General features: G+C 35.0%; 1 protein-coding gene across 2 annotated transcripts; it reads left to right on the forward strand.

The window, feature by feature from the left end:
• Positions 1 to 1,197: 1,197 nt before the first annotated feature.
• LOC149067589 (protein dpy-30 homolog) lies at positions 1,198 to 13,844 on the forward strand. 2 transcript variants are annotated; one of them, XM_089252574.1, is made up of 4 exons: positions 1,198 to 1,457; positions 4,589 to 4,674; positions 6,023 to 6,159; positions 9,457 to 13,844. In XM_089252574.1, the coding sequence occupies exons 1-4, from the start codon at positions 1,448 to 1,450 to the stop codon at positions 9,533 to 9,535; spliced, it is 312 nt and encodes a 103-aa protein (XP_089108700.1). In that variant the 5' UTR covers positions 1,198 to 1,447; the 3' UTR covers positions 9,536 to 13,844. The 2 variants fall into 2 exon arrangements, with proteins under 2 accessions (XP_089108700.1, XP_089108701.1); XM_089252575.1 differs by lacking the exon at positions 9,457 to 13,844 and adding an exon at positions 6,453 to 9,416 and having other exon boundaries at positions 1,238 to 1,457.
• The last annotated feature ends 4,480 nt before the right edge of the window (positions 13,845 to 18,324 follow it).

Raw genomic sequence — 18,324 nt, forward strand, 5'->3', positions numbered from 1 at the left:
TGAAATTCAGCGTACGAATAGTTTCAAAAGCGGATGTGTTTCGGTCGGAAAACTCTCTCTACATATTGTGGTATTCTTTCTTGAATGGCTCCATCTGCCGCATACATATTTGAACCTTGAACGACGTTGGCAAAGGGTGAGCACGCATACGTCCTCATTTTTAAGTTTTGGAATATGGTAACCCTACAAATTAAAAGTGGTTCTACTCACGGCCGTTCAATTCTGTGTCCAGTTCACTTTGGGTGGAAAAAAAATCGTTTGTAGTTGATAACGTTTTTAGGGTCATTGTCATATGAGAAGTGTTTTTTCGTGCTCGGAGGCCATCATTGGTTTGAATTTGTCTTGTCCTCAAGAGTAGGTTTTTGTTGGTGTGTGTGTGTCTTAATTTTTAAGTTTAGAAATACGGTAACCCAACCAGAAACTGTCTGTTGATGTTGCTCAAAATCTCCACCTACAGTCAACCCTTGGTTTACGAACACCTCGGTTTGCAAACAATTCGGTTTACGAACAACAAAAAATGATTCGGTTTACGAACTAGTCTTCGTTTGCTAATACGCAAGCCACAAGCCAGTGAAAAATAAACCACACGAACACGCAAAACAGACCGAAAAACTCATTACTGAGCACCTTTACAAATTTAGAAATTCTCAAGCCGTCCTCAAGAAACTTCAGTGTCTTCGCAGGAATAAGGCGCCTAATTGTTTGAAAATTACTAAACTTGCAAAATCACCCGTATTTGTCTGAATGAAAGAAGTTAGACAGAAAGAAGTTGACATCCAAGGATGACGTCACTCTCCGCTATCCATACAAAGGTCTTTAACAGCTGACTGATGCCATGGGCCGAGATACGTGGGGGGAGGCATTGCTCCCCAGCGTCAAAGGTGAAGTTGACTGATCTAATGCATGAAGGAAAAAATATATTTATTCTTTACAGTTATTCTTTCCTCCATGGATCGAATGTATATATGCATATATGAATTGAGATCATCATCATCGTGCCCCCCCCCCCCCAGAAATAATGACCGTGTTCCCCCAGACTTCCAAGTCTATCTCCGCCTATGGCTGATGCGAAGATATATTTAGGAAAGAGAAAATTCAGATGAAATATGTCAGAGTTGGACAGTCCCGTTTAAAACGGGTTGTATGGTCATCATATTAAAATCATGGTAATTCTTTTTCTTTGTAAGCGTTATTTTTATTGGTAGACGTCACACATCTTAAAAAATCAATAGTAAGCAATCGGTATTATTGGTTGATATGAGAGAACCTTATGAATGGGCGGGGTTAAACTTTAAGTGTGTTTATGTGTTTAGCATGTCTAGCTTTCGTCTACGCATATTATTAGCGATGTGAGAGGTTTTCGAGCGGCTTATAGAATTGATTTCGTTGTAAGATTTCGAGCGTTTACAGTAATTAAAATCAATAGTTATCAAAGCTAGCTTTGACCATGGAGGAGGGTGAGTTAATTTCCGCAAAATCTAACTTATTGATTTACCTATCTCATTATTTTTATTTGGAAAGAAAAGTTCTTGACCATAGCAAGTGGTTGATTGTGTGGTGCAAAATAAACATATTCAAAGCCCTCCCCCTTTTAATACTTCTTTGAAAATGATTTAAAATCTCAAAATTCCGGACTTGATGGAGCTCTTACATTGAGAGCTGAAACCCAAAGTACTCATTTATTAACAAAACGCGTTTCTTTTTCGTAATTCTTCACAATAATTACAATGTGTTTACATATTGTCATTCATTTGAGATGGGAATTTTTCAATCACCATCTGCTGATGGTGTTTGCTACCTGGCGCCAGACTGGTTTTTTTCTTCATGAGTGGTACTCTTAATGAAAATAATGATTCATAATTTCACTCATACAAATATGAATGCACTACTAGGCATTCAAAAAAGTAAAGGGAGCAGATGCATTTTCTTTCGCATTTTGCGAAAAATGCGACCGTACCTTAAACCCTGGTATGTGATTACTATGTCACTTTATGCAGTTGCATAGGTGGAGATAGACATGAAAGGTCTGGGAGGGCATGATCATGATGCCAATTCATATATATGTATGTATATACTAGGGCTGAACAAATCCTAGGCACCAGGTTACCACGGTGACTAAAAAAAATTTAAGAAACCTAAAATTTCCGTTGTATAGTTATTAAATTGCAGGCTGAAAGTAGCACAAAATACTTGGAATTTATAGCAGTATATTTGCCAACTTATATATATGAAAGAGGGTCACTATACCCTGAAAAAATCAAAAGCATTATGGAAATTTTTTTAGAAAGAATTTTTTGGGGCCTAAAAATATTATTCTGCCGCCTAGATTTTTTTGTGATTTGTCCAGTCCTGGCATATACATTAGATCAGTCTGCTCCGTCATTTAATCTGGGGGGACATTGCTCTCCTCCTGTACCTTTGCCCATGGCAAGTTTTATATAACTGTAACAATCATCCATGTCACCATGTGTGCATTGTTTTCTTAGTTACTTTCCCAGGCGGATTATTTTCAAACGGTCTGTTACTTTCAGGCAAAAAAAAACTTAATTCAGCAATAACTTTCATTGCATCTCTAAAGTTTGAATAGACCATTTTAGAGTTTCGCATAAACTGTTGTTTGGCCAAACCCTTCAAATAATGTACAATGCAGAAAAATTTAAGAGACTTAAATAAATAGAGCCCATATTTGTTTAAGTATATTTATTCCTATATATACCAAACATATTATTTTTGAAAACAATTCTTTTTTTTGTATTTTTCTATTTACTGCAATGGTCTATTTCAAAAAATGGTCTGCTCGATTCATGGTCCCCAAAAATACGGGGCCCAGGACAATTCTCGTCATTTTCGTTTTTTCTTGCTTTAAATTCACTGCAGAGGAGCCATTGAAAAGTCTGGTCTAGGGAGACGCCTCCAAGATGTGGGGGGCCATGGCTGGATTTTGAATTCCTTAAAAGGAAATGTAAGATATATTTTTTTTCTCAGAATACACACACATAGTAGAAATGTCAGCAAATTACTATTGTTTAATAGGCTGTAGGCTTTCACAGCTTGTGTCAAGGTTAAAAGATTTTGAGCTAAAGAACAGTCATCCAGATAAATTACTATGAAATTTTTCTGCAATATCAGTGGCGGGTATTCTTAGTGGAGATAGGGAGCAGAGTTGAGATCTTGGCTGTGCGGCAATGACCAGGAGTGGAATAGTGTTTCTGTGGAAAAGGCTGGTTTGAGCTGCTTCATGCTTGTGTCAGGTTGCAGGCCGGAGTGTTCAGATCGAAATGGCGTATTTCGCCAGTTTTTTCTCTAACAGTTAGTGAATTTTACATAAGATCTGTGTGATCAACATGTCATTTTTACAAAAAAGTCAGGAAAGCGAAAAAAAACAGCAAAAACTGGGACTGTTCCAGGAAATACGGGATGTATGGTCACCCTAATTATGGCAAGCTTGGGGAGGGAGGTCGTGGATGAAATTCTTGTCAAAAGAGGGGGTGTAAGTAAAATTTGGGTCAAAAGGGGGGATCAAGTTTCAAAAATGTTTGGGAACCACTGATGTACACAGTACAGATGTATCATTTTACACTATTAATTGGTTCGGCAAGTAGAGCACAGTTTCCCCAACTGTTTCATCGTCCTTTTCTTAAGAAATTTTTTTCTCTCATCGATCCCCCAGTTCAAGCAAACCTATAGGATCCGGTGTTATATTGGCAGCTTCCATCACCCCAGAGGAACATTGCCCACTTTGGGATAAACTAGTGTAGAGTAAATGGAATTCTCATCATGGGTAAGGTAGAAATAAAGGGAAATCTCTTTAGAGGGACAAGAAAAACTTCATTCTATCAGTAAAATAAATTTTTGGAATGAATTAGTGAAACAAAAATTAATCTTGTGAATTTATTTTTTGAATGAAATTTATTATTTTTAACTACTCACTATCATCAAGCAGATGATGAATAGACTGCTTCTGATGAGTATAGACATTTTACAAAGAGCCAGGGGTTATAAGCTTTAAAGTTTTTTAATGAAGCAGTTGATATTCAAGTGTCACACAGCTTTCTTTGTCTGTTTTTTAAAAATATTTTCAAGAAGTTGATCATTTTGTTGTACCAGGGTTTTCTGCACGTGAGGGCTAATTAGACCAGGACCTGTAATTTATTGCTGATTTTGAATGACAGTTTTTTTTTTTTGTGTATATTCACAGAAGGGTTGGTGGGCTTATCCCTTGTTGTAGGACTCCCTGCGGTAGCAATCTTTTTCTGTGATCATGTCGCTGGTTCTGTTGTACCTCCACATCAGGAAAGCTTTTGACGAAAATGAACTGGGTATCAAACTCGTGACACCTCTAAAAATCCTTTGGTACTTTACCTTAGTGATTACCTTATCCATCTGTGCTACTGCTGCACCTCAAAAAGTTAATCATTAACATATGAAGCTTCATGGTATAAAATTTAGAAATGGGAAACGTATGCAACTTCATAAATATTTTCTATTGTGTTATATTTTGGAAAACTTTATTCATTTTTTTTATTGGTAAATCTGAATAACTTTTTAATCTTATTTTTCATCATTAAATAGTATGTTCATATTTTAGACCAAGATAGTTCATCAGTTATAACAGAGGGAGAAGCAGGAAGTTGCCATTCTATGAATAGCACAGCAGCATCAGACATTTCGCAGGTCAGTATCAGTTTTTGCTTTTATTGATCTTGTTTGATCTATGTAATCCAGGGGGCAATCGCTACAAGACATGTAATACATTCCCCTTCCTCCCAATGGATTGTTTTTATGAAACCTAAGATCTTTAGGCCACCTAAGCTTTAAATTCTTGTTTAAGATGTTGACAACAGTTAAATTGAATAATTCAATTTGAATCATTCTAGTGTATAAAATTGAATCTTTAATCTTGTGGTATAAAGATGGAGCATAAGGTAGGCCTACCTTTTCAGCCATACATGCATCTCGTAAATATTCCTCTGGGGGAATTTCTAATGAATTGGTACATGCTAGAACATGGTTCTGACTACGTGTACCGCTAATGTATTTATGTTGTCAGAGTTATGTGTGTGATGCTCATTTCTTCTAAATTAAGTTTATCTGAGCAGATGTCGGAGGCTCTCTTAACATATGGAAAAAAGTTCAAACTTTGATGGATAGGGTGGCACGATCTGGCATGGGAGGGCTGAGCAACTACAAATGGTTTTGTGTAAACTGATGCATGAAAATGAGTTTGTTATTTTTAGATGTGTTCATAAAAAAACTAATAATCTATTTTATTTGAATTCTTCATGATTTTCTAATTCTTTGATTACGCTTGAAGAGTCACTCGTCTGTTTTCACCCTCCCATAAGGCAAATGTGACATCCTCCAGGGCCCAAGCTTGACATAAAGGGGCCTGGGGCAATGTAGAACTTAGAGCTTGTAACTAGGTTCAGAGATGTTTTGTTAGCCAGAGAATATTTTTACTGAGAATCAAAATCATATTTGCCCATGCAGAAATCAGGCCCTAACATTCACATAACCCGTGTAGCAAAAAAGTGGGACAATTTTTTACAAATACAAATTCCACAACAGAAAAAATACCTAATGAAGTGGCTGAAAAAAAATTTCACCTAGAGAATTATCCATATAAATATATATAAACTCCAAAGCAATGGGATAAAGAAAATTCCCATCCCCCCCCATTGCCAAACAATTTCTACCTTAGCACCTGAATTATCAAATGTGTTATCATTCTGTCCATTGAGTGGTGTGGAGAAGTATCAGGCTAGTCCCGGAGAGATCCCAGTTCAGGTAGGATCATATTGTTGATTATTGGCCATCTCTTTTCTTTTAAGACAGCAAAGGTGTGTCAAAATGTTAGAAATTTAAAAACCTTTTCATTTGTGTCATTTCTATTGGTAGTGATGTCCAAGACTATGTCAATACTCATAGTATATGCTAATGCATTTAAATGAACTACACCTTTAATCGAAGTCTAAATCTGGATTTATTATCAGCATTTAAAATTCTTTTTTCCCCCATGAAGGCATTCAGTGCACCTAGCGTTGCTGAAACCGAAAAGAAGCCTAGAATTGATTATAACTCTATGCCTGTGCGTCAGTATTTGGATCATACTGTTGTCCCTATTTTGCTTCAAGGTTTATCACATCTGGCAAAAGAGCGGTAAGATTTTTTTTTCCAGTTTATCCTATTTAAATTAAAGGCATTTTTCAACTGTCATTAGGAACATTCAACAAAATGTGCTTAGTTGTACATTCTATAAAATAAAAAAACGTAAACTGTTGGAGGATGGAACCATATTTTATCTACGTAAATCCTGATATTGACGCTCATTTAATTTTACGGACAATGCATTGATTTTTTTTTTTTTTTTTTTTTTTTTTTTTTTGCGGATAATGCTTTATTCAATACCTTTTTTTATATTTTATACTTGAATACAAAAACTTATGTTTCAGTTTTAAAGATCAGTTGCCAATATTGACATATGCCAGACACTTGAATGCTGAACTGTGATATGAGATACAGTATAAACCATCTGCATGCTAATAAGGTGATTTTAGATGTCTGGAAAAGTTCCACTTAGTTTCAAGTGTTAAGGATTTAATACAGTAAAATATGTTGACTTGGACACCCTTGCATTGGATGGTTTTGAATATAACTCCATAATCCTATAACAATGTCCACAGTACCGTATATCTTGATAGAAGATTTTGATAGAATCATAGGGGTGTAACATAGGCACAGGTTTATACAGTATTTCATTTGAGGTGAATCAATCGTTCATGTGTAGTAAACTAACTAGTCATATGCTATACACTGGTTAATTCAATATTAACTACAGTAATATGTCAATGCAAAACAAATATTGCATACATAATAGTATACCATATACATTAGGGCTGGATAAATCACAAAAAAATCATGCTTCTTTTGACTTTGCATAATGACCCTCTTTCATGTTGGCAGATATGCTACTATAAATTCCAAATATTTTGTGCTGCTCTCAGCCTACAATTTAGTAACTGCACAAAGGTGTAAATACCAATATTTTAATTGCCATGATGACCTGGCACCTGGGATTTGTCCAGCCCTGACATAAATGATTTGAACACACATGGAGTCACGTGTAGTGCTGCTACATGAATTCATTAAAGTATCATAAATAAGCCAAACCACACAGAAGAAAAACTGGGGGAAAAAGGTTTTATAGAAAAGCTGCGGCTTTGCATATACCACTCATAATTTTAATCAAGAACTTATAAGAAAGGACAAAAAGCATTTAAATTAAATTGAATGTTTCTGCTTAGGCTTTCATGTGCAGTCTTGAATAATTTCGGTTTCAAATTGCAAGACCGCACCGAACCTGTAACCACATCATAAGTGGAGATAGACTTGAACGTCTGGAGGAGACATGATCAGTTTATACTTAGTGTCCAACAAAGGACTGCCTTACTTTAAAATGAAATAACTTTGAAATGGAGATGGAACAATGAAACAAGTGGCATGTTCATTTTGGAAGCCATAAAATTCTGATACAGAAGTTTCAAAATTAGTCACAAATATCGCAGACAGGTGGCACTGTACATCATAGTTGTAGTACAGAAGTAGTTCAAGATTAAATCTTGAAGCTTAAGTGTGTTGCAGGATCGTTCCGATAAAGTGTCCTTCAATGTTCCCCACAAAAAAGTATGAGATTGGACAAATATGCAGGCAGGCTAATCCATGCCTGTTCCTGTAAATGTGGAATAGTTTAAAGCAATGACTTCATTCCTGAAGTATTTCTCAAAGTCAAAAACCACTGTGGTACAGTGTGGTTGGGGCCCTATCTTGCATGAAGTGCCTGATTGATTCTCCAATGCTTGTATTGTAGCCACAAATTGTTCCAAAACTGCAATGTACCGTTAAATGTAGCAATTTTTTCTCACAATAAAAAAGGACCAATGATGCCTTTGTTGGATACTGCAACCCAAGCAGTAACTTTCGGATAATGCAGTGGTCGTACTGGACACAAATAAAGGTTTTTGGAACCCTAAAATTGTCAGTTCTGTCTGTTCCCATAATCATCCAGGTGAAAAATGGACCTCATCTCTGAACCATATGCAACCAACATTAAATCTATCATCAATTATTGTGAGCATATTATTTATGAACTCCTTGTCGTACAGCTCTTTTTGTTATACAGCTCAATCTGACATTGGATCCTGTACAGAAACGTGCAGGGTGTTCCTCAGTATTCTATGTGTGATGGATTGCTTTAATCCAGAATTCGCTGCAGCTCTTTGAATGGATATCCTTGGATTATGCTGAATTACTGCAGAAACTGTCACATTTACACGAGTAACTGCAGATTGCGTAGGGTCATCATTTCCCACTAACTCATTAGCCATGTGCCTGTTTATTGAAATTCATTGATAAGCTGGTGAATTGTGTTCGCTTCAGGACCTTTTGCAACTTTGAATCAGGATTGAAACTGTGTTGTTGTAGGACTGATTTAACCAGTGATACTAGAAAAACGTTGCTCCATAGAATACATGACTTTATCCACTTCCTTCAGTATTCTACCTTGCTTTCATGTTTCAACAAAAACTGTCTGAAGACATAGTTCTGTGCTTCACAGCACTCTTTTTATAGATTGACTCTGCAACTATGATATACAGTGCTGTGTCACTTGTCTGCAACAGTTGTAACTAATTTTAAAACTTCTGTATCAGAATTTTACAGCTTTAAAAATAAACATATCACTTCAGTGTTCTATCTATCTGTTTCAGAGTTATTTAATTTTAAATTAACGCAGTCCTTTGTTGGACACTAGGTATATACGCATATAATACATTAGATCAATCTGCTTCACGTTTGACGGGGGGGGGGGGGGTGTAGCAAGCATTGCTTCCCCCTCCTGAACCACATAGACAAAACTGTTGGCCCCCTGTTACCTTTGGGGACATATCAAACACTGATGAAAAACCTTGAAGCTAGGTGAAAAGAATAAAGAGTAGATTCATATCTACAGACATTTACAATTTCAGACATGCATTTTTAAAATCAGTGTATTCATATCTACAGACACTCGTTGTTGCGAGCAAGGACAGACATTTTGCATTGAGTGGCAACAAAACAACAGTTGCAAAAAAGTGTATGTATTTGTTCCTGATGTTTTATATAAATGTTATGTATTATATAGACACACAGTGAAATCCTGATGTAACAAATACTATGAGAACCAAGAAAAAATATTGCAGAGCAGAGGTGTGCAACCTCTTGGGGGACCAGTTATAACTATCAAAAAAAAAAAAAATTATATATATATAAAAAAATAAATAAAATGCAGATAATAAATAGTTTTAGAAGATCTTAATTCTGGGATTTAGATTTCTTTAATTTTTGTATAAATATGCTTCCCTAAAAGTAATCGTAATAGTAAATCTTTTGTCATGTCTAAAGTGTATCTTTCTCCTTTAGACCTGCCGATCCAATTGAATATTTGGCTGATTACCTTCAAAGGAACAAAGAGCAGTTCCAGCCAAGTCAATCAAATTAAATAGACATACTTAAATGTCTGAAATATATCTTTTCACGTATGTGTGTATGTGTATATATATATCAGGTGTGTACAAAAACTATTTTTCATTTCAGCTTTCCTTTTGATTTTAACTAGCATCTTTATCTGGTATTTTATGTGCAGAAAATAAAACTACAATGTTCATATTTCTCATTAAGCTTAATCTTTGATTTAATAATTTTTAAGATGTTTTGAATTGAATATCTCGTAGTATTGTGCACGAGAAATAAGCTTTCATTTCCATTTGGTTGTACAGTTTGAACTATTTTGTCCAGAACAACTGAAACACTTTTTACATGAGCATTTTCAAGGATATCTCGCGCACACTTTCCATCAGCATTTGAGTGGCTGAAGAAGTAGTGCAAATAAAATTAAAAAGCTAATTTTTAGCAGATTTTTGTGAAACAATATAAACAAAACAAGCGTAAATTTCTGTAATTTTTTTTGCCCTCCATTAAGTTCATTTGGAAGTTCTTTATTTCAGTCTTTTTACAGAGATATTTGCTCATATCCAAAATGGGTTCAGTTCCCCCAGTTTTAGATGTTCCACTGTATAAAAAAATTATATCCATAACTTGTTTTTATTGAAACAAATAGTGTATTTAAAGACAAATCTATTGTATCAAATGCAAAAGTACATAAATGATGCAAAAGGGTTTTCCCTCCAAAAAATTAAGATTTGATTCCTGCTGTATGTTAATGAAGGTTTTATGTCATAAGCTAAAGCAACTTGTAAAAAATTAAATTACAATAAATCAAACAAATCATCTAATTAATCTTTGTTGTTGTATCATATTCATCATAATATATTATAAGCCTAAATAAAAATTGAATTTCTGTTCATTTCATTATTTTGCTAACAATAATTAATCTCTTCAATTTCTATATATGATGTAATGAATGAAGTTTTCTTTATTTGTCTAGTGTGTGAATAAATCTTGTTAGTTTTAGATTTAATTTGTGAAACATACATCGTTTCAGTTTTTTAACAGAAGATCACTTTTGATGACAGCTTTTTACTATCATTTGTGAATAATCTGTTACATTAAACTTGAAACATTGTGTTGGTTAAATAATGTTCTATTCTTTACAAAGGCTAAGATTATGATTGCTGTATTTATAGGGTGTCCACTCTTGTTATCTAATACCTTATTTTTTCTTGATTAGTTACCTTGATTTTAATTACAAGAATGCTTCAAATGGTAATTATCTTAAAAGTTCAGGTCAAAAAAAGAAATTTTTTTTAATTTTTGATTGCTGGGTCTTGTAATAGTTGAAAAACTTCTAGTGAAAAGTCAGTGAATGAAATCTAAAGAAAATTATATTGTTTATTGGATATAAATTTTTATATGACCATTACAGCTTAGCTGAAATGTGTTTTCAGATGCGGAAATGCGTAAAATTTAATTTCTCGTAACCCTGTCAATTTTGATTGTAAAAGAATGAATTTTTTTCCACATGTTCAGTGCTTGAAGATTTTTCAATTAGGTTTAATTTATCAGACAAAAGGACTACAAAAATTAAGACTATTCAAAATTTCAAATCTAACTCTAAAACAATGCAAAGTAGAAAATGACGGTTACAAGGTTGTAGAGCATGGTTTCCACAGGCCCGTCATTTGGGGGGTCGGCTTTAGGAAATACACTAGACCCTCGGAAAAAGTTGAAATGATGACCCTGGTTTCCCAACCTTTTTGTCCCATCGCCCCCTTCAGAAATTTTTTCTTCCATTGCCCCCAACGCAATCGAACCCATAGAATCCTATGTTATACCCGTAGCTTTTACCACCCCCTGGAACATTCCATTGCCCCCAGGGGGCATTAATGCCCACGTTGGGAATCACTGTTGTAGAGCATCATTAAATCATTAGGAATCGTCAACAAGGAGGCAGTGTCACCAGTCATTAAATACAAATACAACGCCACAACAGGCAAAATGCCCAACGAGGTGGCTGATAAAAAGATGCCCATAAAAATATGGATGTCATATATTTAAAAAAAAAAACAGCAACCCAATTAAAAATGCAATTAACACAAATTATAAACAATATATACACATGATAAAATATTATACAAAGATTATTAAGAAGCTTGTTATGGATTTGTTTCTAGGGGTAGAAATTTACAACAGAAATAATCAGGTTTTCATCATACAAAATTAAAATGTCATTTTGTCTGGTTTACATGTTCATATTAAGCAAAAATATTACTGTTTCCCAATATTAAAAAAATCAATGTCAAAGGTATTCAAAAATTCATATTAAGTGAGGTTTTCTTAATGAGGTTTAACTATGTGTCTTCAAGACTATCCTATCTAATGTTACTGGATGATATAGTCCTCTCTTTAGACAGGGTGGAAACCTAAGTCTGTTTCAGCTCAAATAATTCATAAACTATTGGCTATAGAAACATTGTTACAAAAAGTATCTAAATAACACTATTTTCTTCTCACTTTTCCCCATCTTTTAATTTTTCAATTGAAACACTGTTCCCTGTCTCTTCTGAGCCGAACAAAAAAAATTGCTGAAAATGAGGGGAAGAACAATGCCCGTTATTATATGGTGTTCTTTTCCTTATTTTTAGATATTTTTGAATTCTAATATCTCTACTAATATCACACTCGGAAACATGACTTTTTTGGGGGAGGGGGTTCAGCAGAGACACCTTATTAAGCTGAAGTTAAAGGATGGGGGGGGGGGGAAGAATTTAAAAAAAATTAAATTTTGTATTGTACAAATATGGCCTTTAGTAAAATGGCACATCTAAAATGTGTTATTTGGATACTTTTTGTAATTATATATAAAAAAATGTTTCTATAACTAAAGGTTCAAGAGTTATTTGAGCTGAAATAGTTTTCACCCTGTGTATAGAAGGTGTGTGTTACTGCCAAAGTCCAAAATTGACGATTACATATGTAATATAAATAGATATATCAAGTCCTGAACCTTATATAGTTGAGCCTGTTTTAATGTCATCTGTTTCACTGAATTCTGGTACCAAACATATTTTTGGTATTGCATCAAATTACACTTGAACCTATTATAATTTCTATATTTGGAAAATTTGTTTGCTTAAAGTTTCTGGTACTGTATATCAAGGTTTGATTTTACATACATGACATTATATCGGTATGCCAGAGTTAAAGGGCACAGTGTCAAAAAAGGGAAATTGCCTCCCCATATTTTCTCTTAAGGCACATAGAATGTTGGAACTAAAGTTTACTGTTGGTTGCAATAAGCTCGGAAGAGGATGCTGGAAAAGTAAAGTAACATGAAAAAATAACGAAGAAAAACAAAGTTCATAAAAAAATAGACTTGATAGAAATGAGTTTGTAAAATAGAGCAGAATTTTTAACATTAATGTTCTATGGTGTGCTGTTCAGGACAGAGGATCAGTTCGTAAAAAAAAAGTTTGTGTAAATTGGAGGTTTGTAAAATCGAGCATTGACTGTATATTGTTTTAAAAGTAGGTTGGTTTAAATAATTTTCATATTCAATAAGTGAATGTTTTCAGCTGCGGTGTTGAATGTTGGATACAGTAAAACCTTGTATATCACTTTTTTAATGTCATCCCATCTATAATGTGTTTTAAAAGATCCCTGCCAATATAATTAGCAAATTGGGCTCACTCATTATTTATTCATCATCCTTATGAAATCATTGTCTACAGGGGTTCACAATATACCATAATCTGACTGTTTTAGGCTGAACTTGAAAATTCAATGAAAAATTATTTTTTTGCTAGCATGCAAGATGCTTTTTCTTTGAGAATAGATCTGAAAAACAGTGTCTTATACACCAGCATAATATGGTATATAATTTCATTCTTGTGGCTTTCATTTGTTTGGTTTTATGAGATGGTTATGGAAAATTCTTTAGAAGAATATTTGCTGTAAAAAGGTTAGTCTTTTACATGCCTATGCATTTTTATGAGTAAATTTATTCTGTTTAAAATGCAAAACTTTTTCATCCAAAAGACAATTTTCCTTCACTAGTTTATCACCTGGAGTTGTGTTCAGTTTAAAAGAAAGTTAAATCATATCCCAATCAATAACCATTGCCCATGCAGTTGGAACCCTGTTGCACCACTACATCCTGAAGTACCACAGAATCACATTTGTCACTGGTGCCATTAAGATTCACGTTATGTCATTGAATTGAGTAAATTTGCATTTATATATGTACTGTTATAATATTATGGTTAACCATGTGTACCCCATATACACATGGTAAAATGAGGTTCTCCTATATTTTGTAATAGGTTGTTTTTGTTGCATTTTTTTTTTTTTTTTTTTTGTTCAAAAAAATTAAATATCTGCTTTTTATAAGCTTTTTTACAACAATAAAAAAACTTTAAAAAATAACGAACAAAATATTTTACTTTTATTGTTTTCTTTTTGTTTGTATGCCTCCAGGATTTATTTGTATGCCAGTGGTTTTCAATTTTTTTTAATCTTTTGATACACCTGAAATTCTCTGTGCTTTATCAAAAGTAATATTTCTCATTATACAGTGTGGCTTCCTATTCACAGTTAGTCATACATAATTGAAAAATGAGGTGTATATACACACATGATTGAAACATTTAATATGCAAGCACCATTGCAAAAGATCTTGTGAAATCCTGCCGAAGTTGAGTTGCAAGCACTAGCGTACGCAAAGGGGAGTTTTGGGGTTCTAACCCCCCCCCCCTTCCCCGAGCCAAGATTATAGTGTTATTTTACAGGAAAAAATTTACCCCCCCAGAAGAGAAAAAAATCTGAAACCCCCTCGAGAAAATTCTGCGTACGCTTATGGTTGCAAGATTGCATAATTTTTTTCAACATTTTCTTTACGTGAACCTTCAGCTCTTCAACACTGGTTAAAGTCATTGATCATGCAACAGTTAATAATCTGAGATACTCAAATAACATTGATCTTGAGTTCTTAATCTTATATAAATTTGTTGCTATAATTAAGTGATAGTTATAAATGGTTGTTGTAATCACAGTTCTGGCTAAATGTGATAAAGCAATTTATTGGTTGGTTTTTGAATAAATAAAATCAGTTTGGTGTGCAAATAAACTTTGTTTTATTTTGTTCTAAGTTACTAGAGAATTAATCTAAATCTTTGTAAACATATGTCTCATTTGTTTTTCTTTGATTGTGCATGCTACAGTAGAATCTTGATTATCTGGAACATTCTGTTAACCAATGTCTGTTTCTTCAGAGATAATTCTCTTTGATGAGGAAATTATTGCATGCTTCCAAAATTCTACCCTGATGTGGCTCCAAGGCCCTTTCACACGAGCACTAAAGATGCGGGCGAAACAAGTTTTTATGCAGGAATTTCAATTTTTTTTGTATTTATTTTTCTCCATCCCTAATTGCCCCTAGCCTGCCCATAGGCAGCCTAGAGCCCCATAGAATATGGGTATAAAGATGCCTTCATTCCCCGGTCCTCACAAGCAGTCGATGGGAGAAAATATCTTAAAATATTTTCAAAAGATTTTGAAAAAAATGTCTTTTTCGGAAAAATATGAAAAATTTTCCAAAAATATCCAATGATGTTCCAAAAAAAAAATTCAGGAGATATCAGACTTTGCAAGTAGAAAAAAAGGGGAGGGGTGGAGGTTTTCAAAATGTCGACTTAGAAATATTCACATCGCAATTGTCTTAGGCCGGGATTACACTAAGTTTTGTAAAAACTTTTTGATAAACTCAACGAATTCAAAAGTGAAAAATTCAACCAATAAGATCACCGGTTGCGTTTGCTTGAATGCAACCAATGTGCCTATTGGTTGAATTTTTCAACTTTTATATTAGATTTTTTATTAATGTTTATAGTATAATCCCGGCCTTTTAAGCCCGGATTACACTATAAAAATTTTATAATTCTTTTAAAAATTCAACCAATAAGCTGATCGGTTGCATTTGCTCGAATTCAACCGATAAATTTATTGGGTTTTTTTTTTCTTCAAGTTTTATAAAATAACTTTCATAAATCTTTGAGTGAAATCCCATCCGTAGATTAGTCACTTCTGAAATTTCAACTTTTTTTTAGTTTTGTACTCAATATAGTGTAAAATATACTTGTGGACATCGGGGGACCACCAAAACTATTCAAGTACTTAGGGCCTTCAAACGTGAAGCGGTGAGTGAACGCCGCACGTGAATAACGTTGTTTAATGAAGGTATTTTTTTTTACCTTAGTTAATGAAGTTTAAAAAGATTAAAAAATATATATTTTTAAAAAGAAAAAAAAATAATTTTTTAATTAAATTTAAAAGTTATATATATTAAAGTATGTAGTCAATTCGTAATGTGTGTGTGAACAGAACGGCTTATAATTTTGGTCCCGTGTCAGTGGCCGTTGTTGACAAGTTTTATTGTATAAAATTGTAAAGTATGGACAAAAGGTAGTTAAAGTTGCTATATCTCCATCTCAGAAGGAAACGTAGGGATAGACGTATATGGGTACATACAACCTTCATATGGTGTTTTTAAGGGTATTTATGGCAAATAATTAAAAATTCCTTGCAAAATCATTTTTAAAAAGTAGCCAAAGATGCGGATGAATTCGCTCCGCATCCACATTGTGTGAATAGCTCCGAATAACCCATTTGTCAAAACTTCTATGTGCGGGTGCGGAGCCCGCACTTAGGTTTTGACTCATGCAGACGACGTCCGGACCCGCATGAACATTCCGTAGGTGCGTGTGAATTTCGGCTCGTCCCCGAAAGGCTCAGTATATTGCAATTGTTAAAACTTCTTTTGGACCCGTATCCGTTCATGCGGGTGCAAAATCCTATGTCGCCCCTAAAGACTACCCTGGTGGGAGGCTGAAAGGGGTTCAGCTAAGGGGACTTTGGAATAAACCAGTTTTTTTTTTTTTTACCGTGTGTGTGAAGGGCAGAAACTAGGAAAGTATGAGAATGTTCTGGCGGTCCAAGCCCTGGACAAAGAGAAACCAAATTCTTTATTTGACCGCTCCCGAAAATTTTCTGGGTAGAGCGGTTGGGGCCCCGAGACGATCTTTTTTTTCCACGCTATAAGTTTACTATAGAGAGGCCCATGAAAAATCTGACCTGGGAGTCCACCAATAATCCCAGTCAACGGATTCCTGCTGCAGGATGTGGGGCCATGGCCGAATCAAAATGCACACTTACCCTGTGTGATAATCCATTCTTCTTTCTGGTATTGCAGCCCCAGGACCTATCAGTACCATCAAGTTTTCTCAACATTTTCGTTGATTCAAAAGTGACAGCGCGTAGTGTCGCATAAATTTTTATTTTAGAATTTGTGTCTAAACTAAAGCTTAGGCTCCCATCGTTTACAATCTGCCGTCCGAGTGCACCGCATCTTTTACACCCTTAAGCCGCTCCTATAGATGAAAATGAAGACTGTAATTTCAAATTACTAATAACAATGCTTCCGAGTGTTTCTTCAATTGCAATGTTCTTTCTGTTAGATCAGCAAGGAAATCCAAATTCATCCGAAATAATCTTGCCGTCTTAAGAGCATCGTGGGCCCCTGGGCAAAGTAATTTTTTCTGATGCGTCTACTTGGCTACCAATTTTGCATGATTTATTCTTGAAATTTTTAACCAGATTTCATTTTCTCTGCACTTGAGGCTCCCGGGTAAAACAACTTCGCGAAACTTCTGTAAAGAGAGGATGAACAAACCATCTATACGTCAGTTGAATGTATGGTATAATATTCGACATTCCTATGTATATTCGGTTGTAATTAATATAGATCGGTGTTTCTTGATCCTTTTTCGCATCCACCCCATTTTTGACAATGTTTTTCTTCTAATCCACTGTCTTGACCAGTGCCCCACATTTAAGACCGAAGACCTTTCTACTTATAAATTGATATTTATGTACAAAAAAATTTATAAATAAGATGGATTTTCTGGCCCTTGGCTAGATACCCATCAACTTCCCTCTTGTGAGTGTTCTACTGAATTCTAAAATTATTCACACTTTTCCCTATCCTATTTCACTTGATCATTCACTTCATAAAAATGATTTGCACATCGCTAAGCCGTCACCATCGTCATCTGATATCAAGATGGTGGTGGCTAAGCTGGGGAAAATAGCGATGTAGAGAAAAGGGGGGACAACTGAGGTAAATGAAAAAAAACTTATATTCATAAGGGTTACCAATTAAACGTTTGAGATTGAATTAAGCCGGGCTATTGGCCACGATGACCATTCCCTGGCTGGGAGAATGAGGCTTTTTGGATCACGTGATATTTCCCTTTTTCTTGAGGGACATGCAAGGTAACCAATATAGCTACTTTCTGTGCAACTCATGAAAGAAACATTGAAATGAATCATTTTTTTATTTTTAATGGGAGAACTAGATATACGAAGGTTTTAACAGCTGGTTGTTGCGAAGATATATTTTGGAAAGAGAGAAAATTCAGCGGCTCCTGCGGGGAATCGAACGCACGTCCTTTCACTTTCCGGGTGAACGCCCTAGACTACAGAGGCACCGATTCTCTCAATCTTTCCTTGGAGCTCGTGTACACTGAAAGGGACCGTACATGGACGGCCGGACCAGACTCAGGCCAAGCTCGCAACTGCTGACGCTGCCACCAGATGGCGACTTACACATCGTCCATGTACGGTCCCTTTCAGTGTACACGAGCTCCAAGGAAAGATTGAGAGAATCGGTGCCTCTAGTGGTCTAGGGCGTTCACCCGGAAAGTGAAAGGACGTGGGTTTGCTTCCCCGCAGGGGCCACTGAATTTTCTCTCTTTCCAAAATATATCTTCGCAACAG

The sequence above is a fragment of the Pholcus phalangioides genome, unplaced genomic scaffold (assembly GCF_987345545.1).
Source record: "Pholcus phalangioides strain wild (caught in Gottingen) unplaced genomic scaffold, Ppha-v1.0 ptg000029l_1, whole genome shotgun sequence".
Classification (NCBI taxonomy): domain Eukaryota; kingdom Metazoa; phylum Arthropoda; class Arachnida; order Araneae; family Pholcidae; genus Pholcus; species Pholcus phalangioides.